Source organism: Varroa destructor, unplaced genomic scaffold (assembly GCF_002443255.2).
Source record: "Varroa destructor unplaced genomic scaffold, Vdes_3.0 BEIS01000001.1, whole genome shotgun sequence".
NCBI classification, from domain to species: Eukaryota; Metazoa; Arthropoda; class Arachnida; order Mesostigmata; family Varroidae; genus Varroa; species Varroa destructor.
The window spans coordinates 50,980,298-51,002,402 of record NW_019211454.1 but is presented as its reverse complement, the minus strand read 5'-3'; the positions used below and the strand labels follow the sequence as shown (position 1 = coordinate 51,002,402).

The window sequence follows — 22,105 nt, the reverse complement described above, 5'->3', positions numbered from 1 at the left end:
GAGGTGCTTCTATAAGTTCAACTAACGAATCGTATCTCTATAGCCAAAATATGCAAAAAAAAAAAGTATTGAACTTTCGGATAAATTTGAAACAGACGCAACATATGGGGAGACCAGCGACCGTTTCTGGTTTCATCCAAATACGATCCACACGATTTCCAACGGCATCATCATAAACGCAATGTGATCCACATACCAACGACTTCAGACATATATCTGCGTCCAGCTCAAGCGAAACATAAGTTCCATCAGCACATCATCCAAAATCGTACTTTCATATGTGGACAATTTTGGATATTATGATTCTGTCATAAAAATCTAATCTATCAATGAATGAGCCAACATAAGCGACAACTTAAGCATGCATACAAGCGTTCATATTGTAAATTACTGTTAAAAAATATTCTAAATAAAAACCGCCCATTATGTTCTCACACTAATTAAGGAATCGTATGAGATTACTAGCGTCTCCTCGGCAAGCCAGTTGACTCGCCACGTTCAGCTGTCTGCCTCTCACCTTTGCAGAAGAGTGAAATCATCCGGTCCTTCTTTAAAAACTGAAAAAAATTTCTAAGGGCTACATAGGTATCTTGTGTCTCCACAGTCGATCTGAATAGAAAATGTAATTAATAAAGCAACTTCATGCTTTATGATCAAAGCCACCATCTTCTTTCTAGTACCTGTAATGGCTGTCTCGAGAAATCAAACAGAACGACAATGTCCTCTTTATGAGTTCTGATAAAGCTCGATGAAGACAGGGGAAATCGTAAGCTTCTTTAATGCTTTACGACGCTGCCTTCTCGTGAACAGAACCAAGGGAAATCGATAACTTATTTCAAATATTTATTACGCCAACTTATATTACCCGTTTTAATCATAGGGAAAGTATAAACAAAGCCAGATATAAGTATCTGAATAAGTATATATGTATGACGCCGCTGAATAGCGCAGTAGCTCAAATCGAACAGGTTTAAGAACAAGTTTGAAGGATAAATTTATAGCAAAATACGTGCCGTTAACTGCGCACATAAAACTGAATGAAGATAACGAAAAGATTGCCAACACTCATAACCACGAGTACTAGTTACATAGAAGGTAGCCGGAGTCAAACTAATTCAAAGTATTCAAAAGTAAAATGAAACGCAGCAGTAAAAAAGTGACTTCACGTATTCAAAAGAAGTACAGGACTTTCGAACCAGTACAGACCAACGCACTGATGACGAGTCCATAAAAAAGACTCGTGAAAATCTAGATATTACCTATAATAAAGAAAAACAAAAAAAAACGCTGTTTCGGGTTTACTATCCTATGTATTTGAAATGTAAGCCAACGCCTCACGTTGTACTCAAATTTACTAAACTTAATCCTACCCCTCAAAAATCTAATGGTATCTATTGTTTCTTGTGTAAGTTTCACTAATAATTTCGCATTTTGCTTGAAGATCGCTACTGTGTGTTTTGTTTGTCATGATTATTTCGTTTATATAGAAAACTTAGCTAACTTTTGCGATTTATGCTACGCTATCTACAATTAATAGACTGCATTGGAACGCCATTGATATGCATTCATTTGATCCTTTCCATCGGATAGCGTGGTATTAGTTGACCTTCTCTGCCTTTATGACTGGGTTGATTACTTCTGATAATTCCCTAACAATGTGGTCGTAGTTGGACAAGAATACAATTGTAATTGAATAGAAATTAGACTTATAGTTTTGGAAACACCTTATTCAACTGTAAACATTGTTTTTCAATCTAGTTTAGAAGAAAAGCAGTACAGTTTGCTTCTTTTCGAAGCTAGATGCTTATTTCTCCCAACTGCGGACTTGATTTCGAACAATTGCTCTTTCCATTGCACTCTTGAATATAGGGTAATTTTCGTCATATCTTGTACGTACGTTCTTTCTACGCATGACGTACATTTGTCACCGGTGACTTACGACGCCACCTTGTGAGAGAAGCTTGCAAACATACCAAAGGCTCATTTACCCATAACCTCCAAGAGTCAAAGAGTACAAAATCTACGAGGCTTCAAAATGTGCAGCAGATGGTCGATATATAGTTAGTCCCTTTGTCATCTTTCATTAACAAATATATCTAAATCGCGATAAAGAGAGCTGGATGGGTAACACTGCGTTACCCAGTTAAGAGCATTTAACTAGCCAGGTAATGTTATGGGCTTGTTTGGTTTGAATGCGAAGCAAAATGGGGTAGAACATAAGAAAACTGAAAACGATGGAGAACAGGTCTCGGAAGTGAAGTAAGAGCTAAATGCCATATCTCAGAACACAGAACTTAGCTCGTTTCTATAATGCAAACAAGCTAAGGCTAAAGGTCGACATAATCGGATTTGTACAGCTTTGAAAGACATTAGACGGTACAAAACATGTGGATCTACGAAGGTCAGCCATGTTCAAAGCGCATAATGCGCATATGGCGCGAAAACATTTGCGGTACAAATATCCGCGACACCTGGTAACACAAGCGTTCTACTGAACTAATCGTTTGTTTATTTATTCCTTATTTATTATTAGTATTTCCACCTTCATCTGAAAAATCATTGTCTCCATGTCAACGTCTATTGAGAAACTACTGCTAACCGCGCCCAGTCTGTGATAGATAGAATAGCTAAGACGTTAGGATGCTTTCATCTGCGCCCCATAGAAATGAATTTGTTTAGGCTAGATAGAATGTTGAAGTAAAGAGAACGAATAGGTAGATGGCTAGCCTAAGCGGAAGGCAAGTATGGAAAGGAAGAAAGGATAATGATGTAGTAGAAAGACTAAAAGGAAAACGTCTTTGTTACGAGAGTGAATCAATGATGATTGAAAAACGCTGATAGCAGAGCTAAAAGAGATTTTTCTTTACAATGCAGACTTGGTTAATGAGAGACCTTTAGTTCTAATGACTCTTGTTTAACGATAATTAGTTCCAGGTGTATTCATCAATATGTGTATATATATGTGTCGAAATAAGCATTAATAGTGTTTAATTGAGTCTTTGATTTTCAGTAATTCATAGATTGGCTAATAACCATTCCGTAAATGCTCTAATAATAAACAAAAGAACATTTTTAAAAGTTGGCTAAATCAAAATTAATGCATATTAAAATCATAGCCTGGTTCTTTTTTGATAAAAAAAGGCCTTTATAATGATTTACTTGTTGAATACAAGTCACAAGCCGAACAACCACGCTGTCAACTTGTCCATGAAGTATATCGCCAAACAGAGAGTTAATGAAATGTTTGTGTTTTTCAGAAATGTTTTGGAATAGATACATAACCTTATAGCATTGTCGCTTGAATAATTTCCTTGATTAATAATGATAAAATAAATGTCAAGATTATTTAAAGAAATCCCCTTTTAATTATTTTTACTATTAGTGAAACATTAGTGGAACAAAAAGAAAACTGGATAAGTGAATCTAATATAAGGGTATTTAAGAGTGCACCTATAGATATACTTAGTAATGCTATCATATTAGATGTTACAACCTAACTTCACTGACTATGGCAAATGGAGCTGAAAGATACCCGATATGAATCTTATATAGCAGCCAACAAAATTGTCACTTTTTTTTATACTAAATGTACATTTTTCGATTAATGCGGCAGGAGTCTTTACGTTCAGTTATTTCAAGGTATGTCCGGTTAACTGTCAATATGGCTGAATTCGATAGTCCTGTTATAAGTTAAACGAAAAGCAACAACAAAATGTCCACCTATTGTACTTTTATCAAGGTGGGCACTGTGTAGTTATTATTGTGCATTCAGTGGGCATTTAAGAGTCCACCTTTTGCACGTCAAATATCCAATATTTAATTACATAAGGTAAAAAAAAAATATTACTTGAAGGGTTCCGAAATATTTGATAACTCCTCTAAAATTTCTAATTATTCAAATTCCACCGCAATGTTAGTGTGAATATAGGTCGAAAGGTAAAGTATAGAATAATATATATATTTTTTAATATTTTTGGCATGTTTTATGTACTTTCGAAATAAATAAAATAGACACACATTCTAATATAACACGCATTGGTTTGTGCGGCTATCGCGCTATGCAAAGACGTATGAGCTAATGGATGGGGTACCTAAAACAGGAAACTAAAGGAAAGGGCGTCACCAGTGTAGACGGAATAACGAAAAATATATTTTTAAGAATTTCCATCAGTTTTAGATCGATGAGCATTGATAACGGAATGAAATAGGCAAGGTTCTGACAGGAACTACAGCACCGAGGCACTTCAGGCCGACTTTAGTACGAACACAAGAATCTAATTGGGAAACGATACGATTCAGTTCCTGAATAATGGCAAGTTAATGCTATGCGTCCATGAACCATTCTATTAATGTATTAATGTATACTTATCTAACTATATTTTATCCAACATATACTTTCAAGGGTCGCTTTAATAATCATCATCTGTGGACATTTAAAATGTTTGAGCTTTTTATTGTAATAAAAATCAACTTGAACAAGCGTGATTTTGAATGAAAATTTTTTTACGAAGATTTTGAAATGAAAAATACGTGAGTTGAAAAATCCTGCTATAGTCTTCCTGACCTCTATCGCAGATTAATTTAACGCAACTCACGTTTGGCGCAACATTAGACCTGTTTCAAGTTGCACGCAATTAACTTATTAGAAACGACAAGTTAGATTTGCCGTACTTGACAGACATGAGCGATCGCACACTCTTTCCATAGCGGTCTCTCAGTTGTCTCTTCTGTGACAATTTTTGCTATTATTGCTTAAAGGATATATTAAGGTAGCGGGAGTCTCAATACAATCAATCTGCAAGTACTGACGGGGACAAAAGGTTGCTCGAACTTTTACTGGGGTATCAACTTTTGTTTATGCCAAGACTCGAATCTACACTGCCTTTGTATCTTTCCAGTTTGTACGCAAGCAGCTCTTACCATTGAGCCATCCAGGTGCGCGCAAATTTTGAACAGGTCACCAACTCCAGTTTGTCCAATGCCTCGTGAGCTGTTCCGATAGCAAGCAGTTCAGAGCGGCATGATATCACATTCAGGAACTGTCGCAGGCATCGCCGACGAAAGGAGTCCTTTATTTACTGCGAGCACATAGTAAAATGGTTCCCCGTTGACCGGTATGAGCCCCCTATGTATAGAGTGAACACACTGCAATGAGCAAGGATTTAGTTCTTGACCCCTGGACTACAGAACTACTAGAGGAATTTGACGATACCCATTTCCTTTTGCTGATGTCAGTAATTTTGATGAGCTACGTGTGTGAAAAAGGAAATAGATAATTTTTCATATCCATAAAATTTCTATTATTTTAAGTTAGTGCTTTGTCGTTAGGCCAAAAGTAATTATCGAAACGGTCTGAGCCGTCTTCAATGTCGTCGTCATAGACGCATTACCATGCAAAATTACTTGCCTTTGAGATAAAGATAAGTATAGGTAACGTTCGAATTTACGAATCTGTTAATTGAACTTCACCTACTAACTACATATATAAACGGCCACACTTTGTAAATTTCTTTGTAAAGAATATTTTCAGACTATGCTATTTGGTTAATAGGCGTGGCAGTACACAATCTACTGTCGTTTTACTCTAATATATATAATATATTCGTAATTATGTGCGCGAACAAACCTTGTTCCCTGTTCGAAACTACTGAGTTGATATTGCTTTGACCTAACTCAGCTGACATTCACGTGGTATCACGAACATACACCAGCCTTTGTTGACGCGTCTGAGATACACAATATAGCCTTTTTTTGCTCCTGTTCAATCTCTGTCTTCTGATGTTCATTCTGATAGAAAAATTTTAGTGTTACGTGATCCAAAGTATCGTATATACGTGGTAGAATCCATGTATACTCTGCCCGTTCATTTTAAATAACATCAAAAATCATCGTGTTGATACATGGTTTGTCGTCGTATTGATATCCATTTAGCTTGAAAAATCACCTCTGAGTCAGGATATTGGAGTAGAAGGTTCATCTACGCCGTATCACCGATGACAAACAATTTTCACCACTATACGTATTATATTACCCTCTATATATAATATATATATATATACCACTATACGTAATATTATTGAATCTCCTTATCATGGTGAGCTCAAAGCAGTGATCAACGTGTTATCTGGGCTTTCTTTATGGTAAATGCTTTACTGAATTATAAATAGTTTCGTGAATGCTTTACCGCTGAATGTGCCACCTGCGTTAATTAATAGGCAATCGCGAAAGGTCGATTTTATTAGGCGTGCCGGCATTGATAATCGGACTAAAGTATGGCTACCGATTCAAGAAATTTAAGACAAGCTGGAAGAAGCGAAGAGTCGCAAAACAAAGTAGATGAACGAAGCAGACACTCGTTGCAAGGTCGGAAATATTAGAACGTTCATCTTAATAGTACTCATAATTTGCCTAAGGTTGGAAATATCTCATAACACAATCTTGATTTTGACTTAAGTTTGAGTCTAATAAAGATCATGTGGAGAAATCAAAACATATTGTTGGAAGAACATCGGAGGGGTTGCCCGGAGCCCCCCTTTTGAATTCGCGCGGGATCCAACAACTCTATCGCATCTCCACGGGTAAGTATAGGCTTGCCTTCTGGAGCGTGCAGCGTGTTGTGCAACATATATTTGATTCTGCCAAAACTTATATGGTTGAAACACAACGAGATGAAACAATAGAAGGTACCAAACCGATAAAGTCACGTGATATAGGTGAGTTCGCAGAGCTGGGTTCGCAATCGCATGACCTTTGTGGAAATGACTTTGCTGATCGCAACGTAGGATGGGGTACACAATCAATTCAGTTGAAAAAATAGGCACTCAGATTCGGTAGGTATCTCAGATAATGTCTTCAGCATAAATCACATAGAGGACCAACTTTTGATTAGTAGACAAAGTATGGGCAAAGCGTCCACAAAGATTAAGTTGTAAAGGGATCTCATACAAATAAGGGTATAAATGATCATATAAATGATACTGTGACAGTGAGAAGAGTAAAAAACTTGATCCGTCGCAGCTCGATAAATAAGGAAATCAAGAATCTGCTGTTACGGCCCTCACGCAGGTGCATAAAATGTGCTCATTGTAGCCAGTTTGTATAGAAGTTTGAAGGTGATATTCCTCAGAACTGTCGTAAACACTGATCCTGCAAACCGTTCTTCACTAACGATGAGAGACTTCTAATGCGATATCCAATTGATCAATGCGGCATCTATATCACCCCAGAGGAGGCATTTACATTGCGTTAGTGAATTAGCAAATATTATCACGTCATTGCATGACACATGCAAAGGTTCTCTGAAAGCATACGAAGCATCCACTAACCATCACACTTCCACAAAAAAAGACGAAACTATTATACGCGAAAATCACCCTTAGATTTCCTACATACGATTGCTTTGGCCGACTTATGAAAAGACCAACCGAATTAATTGCGCCGAAATAATTCTATCATTGGAAGGTTTTACTTTTGAAAAGCGTCACGTTTACAAAACCTGTAAGGCGTACTTCCTAACAGCGATTTAGAACTAATATATCAATCCACAATGTTCCTTGTCCAAACTTTGTAAAGCAAAAATCTGGGAAGAAGAAGCAGCAGAATTCGTTAAATTGCATCAACTTGTTACTTTATATTCGAAATTAAAAAGTATATGGAAATGTCCTAAGAGGCTTCAAGAGAACAATACAGTTACAAGATAAACGGAAGAATACAAATGCAGCTATTTATGCCCGTAATATGCGTATAAGCAAATAAAGTAACATCTAGCTTTTAAATTTCTACATCTTAAGGGTTAAAAGTTTGCGACGAGTTTGTGGAGTAAGCTAATAAATACATTAAACTATCGATATATAACTCATTCGTGAATATAGATTAAGTAATGTAGATTTTCGTATAGGAAATAAATATTGTCTGTTTACCTTTTACGGTTCGAATTTTTTTCTTTTGTGCAACCAATTTCGAATACCAATAAATATAATACAGGAATACCGCATGGAAGAAATGGCAAGGTCTGAAGGAAACCTACGTCGTAGGCCAGGAAACGTGTTATAATATTTTTTCTATAAGATATGGTATAATAAAAAAAAACGTTGAGCAATCCAGCAATAGAGCTATTCTACAATTGAATTTTCCATTGTCCCATTCTATCTTTCCTCAAACCACTGTGATAAAATGAAATACTGTTTATGGTGTCCACAACAGCGAATACTCCGATTGTTAGTTAACGACTAGCTAAGGACACTTCACGACTTAGTCTTTAAAAAAAAACTAAAAAAAAATATAGACCTACCTAAGTGTCTTGAGGATATGTTTCACAGCAACAACTGCCTAATATCTTATATCGTTAATTAATATTACAAGCGTTACGCTTAATCAGCCGAGTACGTTCCCAAGACAATCACGCATTTTCTTAAAGTAACAAATGGCTCATGTTGGCGCCGTTCCATATGAGTACGAGGGCAATATGAAGGAAGGAGAAACAGATTTGTGCCTAAATGCGTTATAAGGACAAAAGTATCCGCTTTTCTTGCATCAGAAAAAAATTAGAAAGGCAGTACAGCACTTAACATATATAAATAAATAAATAATATAAAAAAAACAAGTGGACTATGAAAGTCTCAACATTTAGTACGATAGTAGTCTGATTGGTAGAAATATCATGTAACGTATGCTTTTGTTAAGGATATTCGTTTCAATCCTTATCATAGACTTTGCTGAGTTCGAAACACTTTGATATTATTTGGCGCTGTGGAGAAATGCTCCTATATACAAGTCATTCACAGCACCCTGAAGATTTACCCATTACGATTTGCCTTTCTGCACATCGCTTTTGGTAAGCGCTTTAGGTAAAATGTGGCCATAGTATTAAAAATTTACAATTCTGGGTAGAGGCGAGAAAACCATACTAAATATCAACAACGTTATATAAAGGCGTACTTTAAAAGGCAGCAGGCCCGTCAATGAGATAATAGGCAAACACACAGGCCTGCTACTGCAAATCAAGCATTGTCGATTGGATCCTAGGCCTGGCTACGGTTGTTAGCTTAGTTTTTGGGACAGTAGTAAATGGTGAAAGTAATAGTGTAATCAATTAGTAATGGCATACAATAATAGGGCCTTAGGAGATAAATAAGAGTGTAGGAGTACTATCGTTACGGGATACACATATATTGGTCATCAGCAAATTAAAAACTCTATTTATAGCTGACGGCCTTAGAAGTATAGTTTTGAGATAGATTAGTCCGTACCTGCACGTGATTGTAGTTTGGATGAGACTTTATTCCACAAAGCGTGAAATTTGTACATAAAAAAAAGCAGCTGTGTCCTTTTTGAACAATGTATACGGCGCATGGCGAAATCAGGCGAATTACTTTTGACAGAATTTCTCCGGACTCCCCGAAATAAAGCTCACACAACTCGGACATAGCACGTTAGAGAAAGCTCGAAATTCATTATTTAAGATTTAATATATTCACTCAGAATTGAAAGGAACTAGAAATCGCTCATTCAAGTCCCGCCAACGACACACATTGCACAACCTGCATAAATACAAAAACTTGTTACATATTCCATAGACAAAGGGCACAAGTGCTGAGTAAAATAGTGAGTTTCAAACTTTCCCCAAAAGAAACATTGGATCATAAAGAAGACTTGCAATCATGCGTGCTTCCCTGTGTAAGCTCGATCCCATTAGCGACCATATCGTCGGACCTGGAGTAGGATTTTTTTCGACGTGATACGACATATCTAAAGGCTAAAAGTGAACATATAAGCAAAATATAACTTATGAAACTTCTATTCAAGTATAGAGCTTGTGCATTCTTCTTAAAAGATTCTTGAAGCGCTTTTCTGTTAGCATGAGATAAAGTAATCATCTTATTCCTACATTTTTCTAATGTTTTTTTTAATAACGTTTTGTTTCCCACTTACATTCTTATACGATGTAGTAAATATTTTTTATTTGGCTATACGTGTATATATATATATATATATATATATATATATACGATTTATTTGGCTAATAGTGATGAGCTTAATCAGTAAAGACATTCAAATTGGAGTCCTAATGACCCTGTAGACCTGTAGGTAAAGATGTCTAAAAAAGAAAAAGGATTTAATTCGCGTAACGAAAAACACGGAATAGTAATATTTTAATGTTCCTTTCTTATCTTTTTCTTTTTGCATTGAAATTGTACTCAAAGTGTGAACTGAAGCACTCAGTTCTTTTGCTTCTTTCAGCTTCAGGTTTTTAACGGCTATGCCGCTAGTCGCTATACGAGTTTCGTTTTTACTTGTTCAAAAAAGTCGATGAAAAACACGATGTTAATAACACTGATAACATCAGAATATGTTTTACTAACTGACTGACCTCATCATTCCATATAAGACCTATTATATTTGGCTTAGGACCTATACCGGACGAAGCAGCTTTTATGTTTTTCGTAAGATAATAAGATTCGTAGGATTGAAAATTGCGGGCACAAAACGTCTATATACCAATAATTTGACTCAATCAAGAATAAGGTACGTTCTACTTTATTTGATATACATATTAATATTATTCGACAAATAATTGATCCAATATAAAGCATCTTCTTTATTCCTAACCTTGTGCCTTATATTTCAACACAACTATGGGAAATTCATCGAAGCGCACCCGATCGCCCGCCAGAGCTTTTTTTAGACGAAGAGAACAAAGAAGAGCAGACGATGCGGCTCCAAAACAAATAGAACAGCATGTATACTCTGATATTTTGTTAACAAACTGTTTTTTGCTGGATACAATTTGTATTCTACTCCCAAAAAAGAATATTTGAAAACGCACTCATTGGATCCTATGAGAAATTTTACATGTAATGACATTGTCTCACCGTGAGCTTCACCGTCTTTGACTCGCGTCACTTTTAGTGCTAGAATTGAATATATATCAAAATAAAAAAAAAGCATATCAAAATGTCAGGTGAGATTTGCACGCCAGGGATGCGCATTTGCGCCCTGGGAGAAAAATTACTTTCGGGTCCTGGAACTTACGTCTTGCAGGGTTACATTTACGCTAGTCTGACGGGTGTTATGCACATTATCAAGCAGGACGATGGCAAGAAATCTCTGGTAGAAGTGCGCCGTTCACTGGGTCGTCTTTCTGTGCCTTCTCCAGGTGCAGTAGTTACGTGCAAAGTAACAGCAATTAACCAACGATATGCTAAAGTTGCGATCTTGTGCATCGAGGAAGCCGAGCTAAAAGAACCATTCCGAGGGGTTATACGCAAGGAAGACGTAAGGGCTTTTGAAAAGGATAAGGTCGAAATCATTAAATCGTTCCACCCAGGCGACATTGTGCTTGCTAAGGTACTGACAATGGGTGATGCAATGAGCTATATCTTGACAACGGCTGAAAACGAACTTGGAGTTGTTATCGCGTTAGCTGAATCATCGGGAATGCCGATGGTACCTATAAGTTGGACGGAGATGCAGTGCCCTAAGAGTCTGGAGAAAGAATATCGTAAGGTAGCGAAGATCGTGCCCACCGTTAAAGAAATCTAGATTAGATTGATTAACAAATAAATAAAGCAAAATCAAGGTTTTCCGATGGCTTGGGATTTAGGCAGTGATATTCTATCGAATATCTTTGAATGATGCGGTGTATTCTATCCGTCAATCCTCCAGTATTGTCAAGTGTTTTGTTTTTCCATTAAATATACGTCGAGTAAAAGTAACGTCATTTTTGTGTAAATATGGACTAGTGCCATCAAATTACTATGTAGAAATTTTAAATTGATATTGAATTTATGTTGCTAGATTAATATGATAATAAGATGTAAACATCACAGATTCCAGATTTTGTAATGAAATAAAACAGACAATTGGTGCAAGCTGTTGTCTAAAGTTATTAGAAGTTCATTTTCATTGCTGAATAACCTTAGGATCAAAAAAGGTAATCGACTATTAGATTTTCATTACAAAAACATGTCATCATTTAGCAAAAATTGACAAACCAAAAAAATAAGTTTTCCAATTTCCTAAAATCCGATGCATTAACGGAATAACTTCAATGAAGTAAAAAAAAATTATTACGGCATTCAAATAGGAAAGCGGAATAATTTTAGCAGATTAAGCAATCACGTTTAGAACAGGATAATAGAATAACTGCACCAAATTAATAAATTGGCTGGCTTAAAAAAATATGAATACTTTAACGGAAGAGTTGTAACAGGAATTAACGATTTTAGGAGAGCTGCAACCGGACGTTTGTTACGAAGGTATATAGGCCACCGTTTAGATTTGCTATATAACAATACCTTATGTTAAGAGCTATATGCAATACGAGTCAAATATTGTAACAAGCTGACAAGTACAACGTAACGATAAAGTTGTTAGAGTATTTCAATGGGAAAACAAGAAACTTGGAGCAAGAAAACTACAGTGAAATGCATGTTGCGAATAAATTGACTGAATCAGCAAAATAGAATTATTGTAATAGTATAGCAACCAGATAACGGAACTGGTGTTGCAGAACTTCAAATAAGTTTCAATGAGCTAACTGCAGGGCGACAATCAAGCTATAGTTTATGCTTTGCTAGGCGTAGCGTGAATCATCTTTTATCCGTTGGTAGCATATGTTTATCTATAGGGTCAGTCTTTGAAATAATCCCTTTGAAGTTCGTTTTTGTTGAAAATCTGTTATACATGCCCTCTATAGACTTTTCTATACACTTTTTATATATACTTTTTTACAACTTTATACCTGACATAAACTTTATTTGAATAAGATTAAAAAGAATTCCTCTGACCAACTGTTTATGTAGTAAAGATATTTTGCTGTCCTTATACATAGGTGGTATCTTTAAGTGAAAATAGTGAAAACTCCTTGGTTCGTATCGGTTTATCGATGTGAAAAAATAACTTGAAATGCGTTTTGAACTACTTTTGAGTGGTCTTTTAAGTGAATATTAATAAACATTAATAGAAGAGCCACGGCGCTAAATATCGAGTTCATTTTTATGAAAAATCAGCTGATTCATTTTTAGAAAGAAATATTTTCTAAGTTGAACGATCAAACCTAGTTATATTTGCGATCAAAATTTTTCGAGGGCGTGGGGCTTTTTTAAAAAACGTACTTAAGGCGTGTTGTTTTTAAGAAAGTGAAGGTACAATTCCTGCTCCGTAATGTATACAAGAAAAATGGAAAATTATGTAAATAAATAAATAAATACACGAATGCCTCAGTGCGTTCTGCAGAAAGCAATTTTACATCACTTCAATGTGTCCATTCTTGGCTAGGCGCTGCCTAACGCTTACAGTAAAACATGACACTTGGAGCTGGATCCGCGTAGCGATCCATTCGTTGTTCATTTTAACATATCATAAACAATTTTAAGCATTTTAGGGTTCTATTCGCCTAGGCCCATTCAAGGTAAGATATTTTACACAACCTCTACATTTACATAATTCGAGTAATTCCAGTACAGTTCACGATTTTTGCCTGAAAAGTAATCCCATTACATACCGTAACGTTTTTCATCCAAGTGAGCCGCGGTCGCAAGGCAATTTGAGTACAGATCCCAGAAAGTCGGCGAAAGCAAGTTTTGGTGACCAAACGAGGCTGTCGGACACAACTATGAGTCGTCGAGATGATTTAAAAACTCGTATCACCATTTTTTTAGATACCAAACTTCAGAACTTATACATGCCGAATGTAAAACTGTACTTCTGGCGTAATGGGGGCAAACCATTGTGATATTGTGTACTGAATAATTAATTGCGATTTCTCTTATAATTGCTAGATAGATAATTTATTTGCGATAGAGGCCAGTATTGCCTTTAGACGCATATATTATCATAACACATTGCTTTAGAACTTGAATTGAGACAGTTTTAAGATTGGTAAGCTTGTTCACTAGAGATAAGCTGCGGGAAGTTGCTAAAAGGGTGCACAGCTTTGAGCAGCTTTTCTCAACCTTCCATTAAGAGTATCGATCAGTAGAGCATATAAGCGACATGATAGTGTGTTTTGAAGTCGTTTATTAGATTTTTTGATTTGAGTAATATATATATATATATATATATTAGTTTTATAAATAAATTTGAGTCTTCCGTCAGGTAGCGTTTTAGGTAAATATTATTAATGATGGAAATGTATGAAACGGAAATGCAGTCATTTCGAGCTATGTCTGATGTAAGTAAATTTTACCAAAGATTAGCGAATAGTGTAAAGTGTAGGTTTGGTGTTATGGGAATTCAAGAGCACAAAAGCGAAAATAGATGCTATTTTCGAACATTCGACAATCGCGTTTTAATAGGTCAATGCGCGCTACGAATCTCAGGCCGCAATATATATTTGACACTATAAATCTGTTTTTATGGTTACTTCAGTGTTTCAGGGGCTAACAATTTTCTTTCTCTAGTAGTTACTTATTCTTCATTATTATAGGGTTTGTTCCGCTGTGCATCGAGAGATATCGTTTCAATAAAGTAAGAGAATACGAACAGGAAACTTTTCATCCTTTTGAACAATATTTTTAAAGACATACAATCGTGAACCGTTTTCTTTGTAATGTTACAATAACATATCGAAAAGTGGATTTGCCAAATTCTAAGCGCGGGACAGTAACCCTTAATTTTCAAATATAAACAACAATTCGGCTAGCGTCAATCATCTATACGAACATAATGACATTTATTAGTGGACTTGTAGTAGAGGAACGCATCATAAATATATATGACTAAATAAACATAAATATCATCGCGAATTATAATTTCCTTGATTCTACATGCCAGTCTACAAAGAAAGGCACAGTGGACGGGCTAACAGTATTAATTTATTCTGGAAAAATGAGCAATATGGCGTTTATAACACATAATTTCAATTTAGCAATTTGCTATTTTTCCGCATTATATATATGTATCACCCTGCCACAGCTCGTTCCGTAAATTTCGCTATAAAAGTGTATGAAAGCTGTAACAGAATTTGGAGCACAAACTGTGGTTACTAGGTTAAAGTGACAAAAAAGTAAGCTCCTTGATGACCTCAAAGTTTTACACCTGCTGCTTCAAAACGGGTTTGAGACGATAAAGATTGGATTATGAGACCCGCCATAAGATACTCGGCGAGACTTTTTAAAACTAAATCTATTTCATTCACGTCATTCCGGAAGATTTGAACATCAAGATACTTATTTCTTAATGATACAATGTTTCAAAATCTACATATTTCTTAAGTAATTGTTTTCAGACTGACCTATGTCCTTTTCATGATTAAAAGAAAGTTCAGAAGGTGTTTGCAGAGTTTACTTTGTAGCTCTAAACTGCTGTGAATCTTACATTGGTTGCAACTCTGAAACACGCAGAAATGCTTCTTAATAAAAAAAAATGCACGACTACACAGTTACGTATAATATATTCATGCCGGTCCTCTCATGAAGAGGTGACATTTGGCTGTGCTCTCCTAATCAGATATCCTAGGAGCTACGCTAAATGTCTGGCCGAATGGAATTCATAATTGTTCGGTTTAACCCTTTTCAAATGAAAGTTTTTGTTTGTGCGTGATGCTTCTAAAATTATTACAATTTATTAAAACAAATAGACGACTTTTACTTAAATCATCAAACAATCGCAGTACGATAGAGTATATGTTCCACATACTTATATTGGATCTATTGTTTCCATAATCAATATAATGCCTGAAACTGTAAAGTGCACACATAATTCTTACCTGTTCGCCTTTCACGCTTTGTATGGTAACCTTTATTTGAAAAAATAAGGCTCTATCTATTCTTTCAACTATCGGACATGAGTTCAAGAACTGACGCGCGTAAGCATATTATTCCCCCATTTTGAGTGTTACACTCACCGTGAAAACTTGTTTCTTTGATTAGAGGTCAATCTGTTAGGTTACTCTAGGTTTGACAAAGTAAACCATTACGTGTAAACGTGTGGAATATGTCTAGGTGATCAACCCAGTGTTGTGTACTCTAAGCCTGGATTCATGCATTTTTTTGTAAACGAATTAATATGTCATGCCCTTGGTTTCAAGCGCAAATGTGATATTCTAGGTAGTTTGCGAGATGTTTCAGAAAAAAATGGTGAACTTAAATTAATAAGCTACACTAATATATAAATAATACGGTATGGTATATGTGCAACCAATTCCCTTAAACACATTGGAACTTCTCGTCCATTAATAGGACGTTTTAGTGAAAATTTACTGTATTTCACAGTTGTGTGGAGCGTGTATATTCGAGCGTGATTAAGAACAGTGATTTCAGCCTTTCCCCGTGCAAATCATTTGCGTCATAAAAACATGCAAAAAAAATCTTATTGGATTATTAATGCTGACATAATCTCTATACCTTGGGTGCTAACTATGCATGCATCTGTTACTATATATACAGCTCACAATATTATTGTATTTCGTCCAATAAATTTTGCTGAGCTTTTTTATCTACTCACAAACAAAATAAACATTGTTAGATATTTATGTATAAAACATATTTACAAATGCATCAAAATTACAAGACGAATGCCGTGACCGTATTCGGTGGGATATTCGTCCCGATATACGAATACAGATTATTCAGGCTTGAAATTTAACATACGTCAGCTTTTTCATACTAGCATTCTGTCCATTTCAGTTATAGTACAAGTAAGGACTACGTTTGTAACAAAAATTGTAGGTCATTTGAATCGCATCTACTCTATAGAAGCACTTCTGTCGACTTACAATGGCAAAGTTTATACTATTCCAGACGCATTTTATAGTATGCTCGGCTATTTATTACGATAGATACCTAGAAATAAAGCCTCCATCGATGGAATACATTTTCTATCTGCAATAGTATGATTGGAGTGTACGGTATCCATCGATAACTCAATCAAGTTAATAACCTACTCAAGTAACCTTTGGTATTTTTCCCTTTACTTCCCCCTATCCTCTCCTAATACAAGTCGCAATTCCCCCATTCTTCGTGTTTCTTCTGGCTGAAAGTTTAACAGATATGGTTGGTGGGAGTGCAATTGCCACTAAGACTGCCGAGGAATAGCTTCCCGCTGGGTGCACAGATGCAGAGCGGAAATGCTAATACTTCCGCTGAATTTTCCGAGGCGTTGTTACTATACAAACTCGTTTTTTCAATGGAGGTTGCTGCCGCCGACAATCCGCTTAAACGAATATCCGAACTGTCAAAGTAGATCTATTGGGAGAAATAACAAAAAATTGAGTTTAGGTGTCGGATCGGCCAACCAAGTGGCCAAGAAATGTGTTTTGTCATTCGTAAAGCTAACCTCGTACCGGACTGGGAATATCTTTTACTCATTACGTTACATTATTATCCGGCTCGCATATTTACTTTCTGTTTGGATATGCTGGTTGAAATGGGCTCCAATACTAACCTGATCTCGCGAATCAAGCGTAAGAGTATCATAGGCAGCCAAATAGATATCCCCTGCGCGGGACTCGACAAGCACAGGCCCCGGAGCCTAAGGATCAAATAAGAATCGTACCTAGAATGTTTAAGTACTTGCAAATGTAAGTTTTTATAGGAAGCAACGGTACTTTTTAACTGATTTTGCTCATTGACTTCAAACTACTAGAGATGTAGGTGCACATAAATCTTTAAATAATAAAGTGTTTATAATGGCACCTTCGATGCGTTGGTTTGGGCAAAGTACGTAAGAAATGACAGCTGGGTGAGTCAGACCTTTATTATATGAATAATGTTCTGCATGATCTCTTTATTGGGATCTAAAATTGAGTCTACAGCCGATTTTAAAGATCATGAAAGTATTTAAAACTCTTTTTGCTAAGAAATAAAGGGCCTGAGCTTTTGAACAAACCTGTACGCCAAGCCGTGCCATGGGACTCTCTATAAGCAACTCCTCGCCACTGGTAATTTGTGGGGTCTGCAATGATTTTTCCAAACGTACTCCATTCTCAACTGAAATCTCATAGGGGCACAAACGAGAAATCCAATGAATCGCACAACGTTTATTAATATCATTCAATAATTAGTAAATTTTGATCGAATCGTTTCCCGTACAAAAGTTTATAGAGTGACAATCGCGTTAATACTAAAAGTAACTACCGTGAACAGTAGCTTGTTTGACGTAGAGTGTGTCATTTGTAACGCGTAGTAGGAGCTCTTCGCCGGAACTGAAGACACTGAAGTCGTCGGATTTGACGAAAAATTTTGATTCGCCCACAACAACTTCATTAACGATTCCGTCGCGACTTAATGAACGCAATCGCACTTCGCCTGCAGCGTTAAGTACGAGGGAGTTTGTTTTTTGGAATGGATCCGTATATGCCTCTTCCCACTGGATGCGTACAGGTATTCGTGTGAAAGTACATAAAACGATGAAAAGGTCAGTAAATACAGTATAAAGTAACAGCGCGGTTTGGTTGGCAAGTGCATCGTACCTCAAAACTAACAAATCATACCTTGGCGGAGTGCCGTATATAGTTAGTATAAATCCCTCGAAGGAAGTGTGCATCAGCTGTAAATTTGACGGACGATTCATCAATCTTCAAGTGAGCAACTCCGTCCATAGAGAAATGAAGAACTCTAAAGGCAATGCCACAACAAGAAAAGCAAGCACTAAAATACTTCTCTAAATATTATCCAGGTAATGGCGTTTCTAAAAATAGACATCGCATTTATTGGATGCAACAAAATGAGTATTACGTATATTGAGCATTTTTTAACGTAAAAGTGTCATAAACACAAGAGTCCAATATGTTAAACCATCTTGCGATATGACTAATCAACACTAAGCTAAGTATTTGTGTTAAATGTTTTTTGTGCAATGTGACAATAAAGTTTCTCCAACAATAAAAATATTTAATTGATTTTAAATATGAATAATAACAAAGGGAAACAAATTAAGGAATGTTTTCTACTTTTTCTAAATAAATCAGCTTAAGCCTTGTAATAGCTTGCAGTTCATAGTACGAAAATGGCATATGCACCTTATTATCCATAGCGTGAGAAGTAGGTTTGCTACCAGAAGCCAAGATAGCACAAAGACAATCAAGTATAATAGTTTCTTTCTCCAGCCGTAGATGCCTAGTTGGTACTCACTGGAGGACGTTTCCTGCTGGTATAACATGTTAGTGACAAACAACAGCGTAGAGCAAATGCCTGTTATTACCTGTCAGTGCATTTTCTACATTAACATTATTTTACTGAGCAAACGCTGAGCTTGGTATATACATCTTCCTAATCTTCTTAATAGTATTTCTGTGATTAATGGATCTGAAAATTCGACATTTTTGAGTGCCTCAGGACCTTTCTATCAGGGCCTACTTGTCCCAAGCAAGAACGCCTAAAGCGGTGCGGCATCAATCCGACACGTCCACTTTTAGGACGTAAATTGTACGTCCCATTGCTATGCCGCTCCGCTTAGTTGTTCGTAGGAGGGAAGGCGTAACTGTCTGTGGAATAGTGACCATAACCTGCATTAAATGCTTGTTGTACAATTATTGTCTGTGCAATACAGTATTATCATAGTTTTATCATTCTTCGTTAGTCATTTATAATAAAAATGAAAAATAATCATATTCCATCTGAAATATAACCATGAAAATAAGGTGGAGGGGTTGCAGAAAACGCTAATTTATAATGTTTTGCATATATTTCGTGATTCCACTATACTATTAAAGATATTAGTAGGTTCTTTACGAGAAAGCTTAGGCCTATTTTGGCTAAAATCATTGAAATCTACTTCTTTTATACACAAGCAATAAATAATAGAAGCCCGCAGGGCATATTTAGACTGAGATTGACAAGTTCAGCTTTTGCAATTTTTGCGACAACAGTACATAACAAAATAAACTTCACTGTTTCGGTTTGGCCAACCCTACGTTTTCTCCCCCTTTAGCCAACTTTCGTTGTGTTTATATTGCAAATTTTCTGAAACTGTTTTTAAACTGGCAGAGGTATAGGAAGATTCTCAAAGTATATATATATTTATAAATCGGAAAAAAAACATTGATTTATACTCGTTCTTACACAACTCTCTGTCCGTGCCCATGTTCATTCACTATTTGACTAAGCTTTGAAACTTTAATCTTACAAATTTTCTCGAGACATTTTCTCAGACTCTTAGGGATACCAAAAGAATTCAAAAAACGTTTGCAACTCCAGATTGCATGACTTCGGTTCTTTGCGCGTAAATCTTTTTTACGACACATGTGTATGGTACAAAAATGTATATAGTATATGTAAAAGATAAATATAGCGTACAAGTAAAGCTTGTAGTTTCAAATTTTGTCAAGCGATTTCTTCAAATGCCCTATGTATTTGACATATATGCCTGGAGTCATATATTGGGTAACAAGGCTGATTCGTCTCTTCTACGGCGATTCAACTTCAATATATGCTTATATCGTGTTTCACACTTGTCATTTAACTGCGACTGCCCATATATTCTTTCTTATTATACGTATATAAAATACTATTATGTAAGGATATTTCCTTAGTGAAATAACCAATAGATACCCTAAGGCCTTAAACTTTACTCACGAACATTGAGGAACACGAACGCGACGAAGCTCGGTGATGGTTGAGTTCGATGGCGAGAATGGCCTGCGAGGGCCTCTTTCCGAAGTCCCACTGATCGAGGGAGATCGCCGGTGGAGAGCGCTCGCGAAAGCTCGATGATCGCATCACTACGGACATTGTGCTGCAAATTGCGTTTCTTTCACGGCGCTGCAACAGCGGCATAGAGGCACAGAACCACAGTCCAGCACACAGGCATATCCAACGCCACCAAGGAAAATAAGAAAGATTTTGCTACTGAATTATCTATCTTCCTCTTATCGGACCGACGCACGCAACGATTCCTTAACCTAATTAGAAAAAACTAAATCGAAACAACTCTAACAAAAAAGGGTGGTTCTAAGGTCAGCAACGAAAGAAGCGGTCTTTATCCTATAAGCCTTGTCTACTAAACACATCATAGCAACGCTATATATATCTCCAGTCCCCTGCCAACAGATTATCTGAACACTATTTTTTGCCACAGTTATCGGTAACGTGCCTTACAGTAGGTTTTTGCCCGTTCTCTACAGAGTTCTGTATTCGGAGTTAACATATTGCATTTACGTATAAGCATATAGAGGTCGAATGAATGATCTATTCAGAACACAAATACAAACAGACGAAAAAAGGCCGCACAATTGGGCCAGCGATAACATCATCACTACACCAGCCGCTCTATGCAAATTTACCTATTTTCAAGATAAAAACGCATTATCAATGCGTTCTCCGTCACTTTCAGTAGTGTTCCCTCGGTCCTCACAAATGGCCATCTTGCTTTATCTAAAAATATTCAATATACTTATTAAAACATTTGTCACATTTTAATAGATGTTAGAGTTTTACTTGGTCTTCTGCTGTAATGTATTTCATTTCGAAACGGATAAAAATCTTTGTATTTCAGCAAAACTCAATTGAACCATCACATCCCTTTCTTGGGTAAAGATTTCTGTTAGTGGTCCTGTTTTTACCAAAGTTACATATTGATTAAACGTAAAGACACACACAGCATGTTAAGCACGCTTAGTTTTTCATCAACGTTGTTAGTGGTAGCGGACGCACGCAAAGAAATCGCTATCTGCACTACGTCACACATATATCGCTCGTATGCTATTCACAAGTTTACTTCGTGTACATACATAGTTCACTGGTCGTCTCTCATGTGAATATACATATATGCAGAGGTTTGTTGGCTCACTAGTGCGTTATGACAAATCGTGTCTATTCTAAACACGCACGTTCCCTACGCTAAATCGTATATCTAATGGCTATATAATCGAAGAGTAGTGAAACAGAAGAAGTAAAAGCTCTTTCGATAATATTTCTTCTTTCCGGCCAGGCTGGCGCCGTTGTCTTTTCCTTCTCCTTGTTAGTCGTTCAGTCGCTCAGATTTACGTTATAGTAGACAGTTTGCTTCTTGTTTATATTGGCATTCATCGTCGCCACCAGCTAAAGCCGAATCAAACAAATGCATTATAGCGAAGTGCACCGCAATAGGCGCGCCTAGCCTGGGGCAGAAATAACAGTAGGTTTGTATCAATGTACTCTCACCCGTAAAGAAGTCAGTCTCCGCA

The 22,105-nt window shown here is 36.4% G+C and overlaps 2 protein-coding genes and 1 long non-coding RNA gene across 14 annotated transcripts in view; 1 reads left to right on the top strand and 2 right to left on the bottom strand.

The window, feature by feature from the left end:
- Positions 1-4,126: 4,126 nt before the first annotated feature.
- Positions 4,127-6,018, bottom strand: LOC147758777 (uncharacterized). Its single transcript, XR_015319501.1, has 2 exons — positions 5,627-6,018; positions 4,127-5,145 (listed from the first exon to the last, which is right to left on the bottom strand). It is a non-coding gene; the product is annotated as an uncharacterized LOC147758777 (long non-coding RNA).
- A 4,688-nt stretch (positions 6,019-10,706) lies between these two features.
- Positions 10,707-11,887, top strand: Csl4 (exosome component 1 Csl4). 2 transcript variants are annotated; one of them, XM_086978016.1, is made up of 2 exons: positions 10,707-10,960; positions 11,156-11,887. In XM_086978016.1, the coding sequence occupies exons 1-2, from the start codon at positions 10,954-10,956 to the stop codon at positions 11,539-11,541; spliced, it is 393 nt and encodes a 130-aa protein (XP_086834142.1). In that variant the 5' UTR covers positions 10,707-10,953; the 3' UTR covers positions 11,542-11,887. The 2 variants fall into 2 exon arrangements, with proteins under 2 accessions (XP_086834142.1, XP_022659465.1); XM_022803730.2 differs by having other exon boundaries at positions 10,708-11,887.
- Positions 11,888-14,796: 2,909 nt separating this feature from the next.
- Positions 14,797-22,105, bottom strand: part of LOC111243122 (delta-sarcoglycan-like) — a 33,902-nt gene continuing 26,593 nt past the window's right edge. For 3 of the 11 annotated variants that reach the window (XM_086978003.1, XM_086978005.1, XM_022788215.2), the window contains 7 exons: positions 20,517-20,702; positions 18,962-19,089; positions 18,434-18,557; positions 18,078-18,309; positions 17,830-17,930; positions 17,386-17,472; positions 14,797-17,186 (listed from right to left, as the gene is read on the bottom strand). In XM_086978003.1, coding sequence (XP_086834129.1) covers positions 16,983-17,186; positions 17,386-17,472; positions 17,830-17,930; positions 18,078-18,309; positions 18,434-18,557; positions 18,962-19,089; positions 20,517-20,702 — 1,062 coding nt within the window. In that variant the 3' untranslated portion in view covers positions 14,797-16,982. Of the gene's footprint in view, positions 17,187-17,385; positions 17,473-17,829; positions 17,931-18,077; positions 18,310-18,433; positions 18,558-18,961; positions 19,090-20,516; positions 20,703-21,038; positions 21,172-21,223; positions 21,515-21,538; positions 21,962-22,105 lie in introns of those variants that run through there. The other 8 variants (XM_086978009.1, XM_086978007.1, XM_086978008.1 and 5 more) reach the window with 8 other exon arrangements.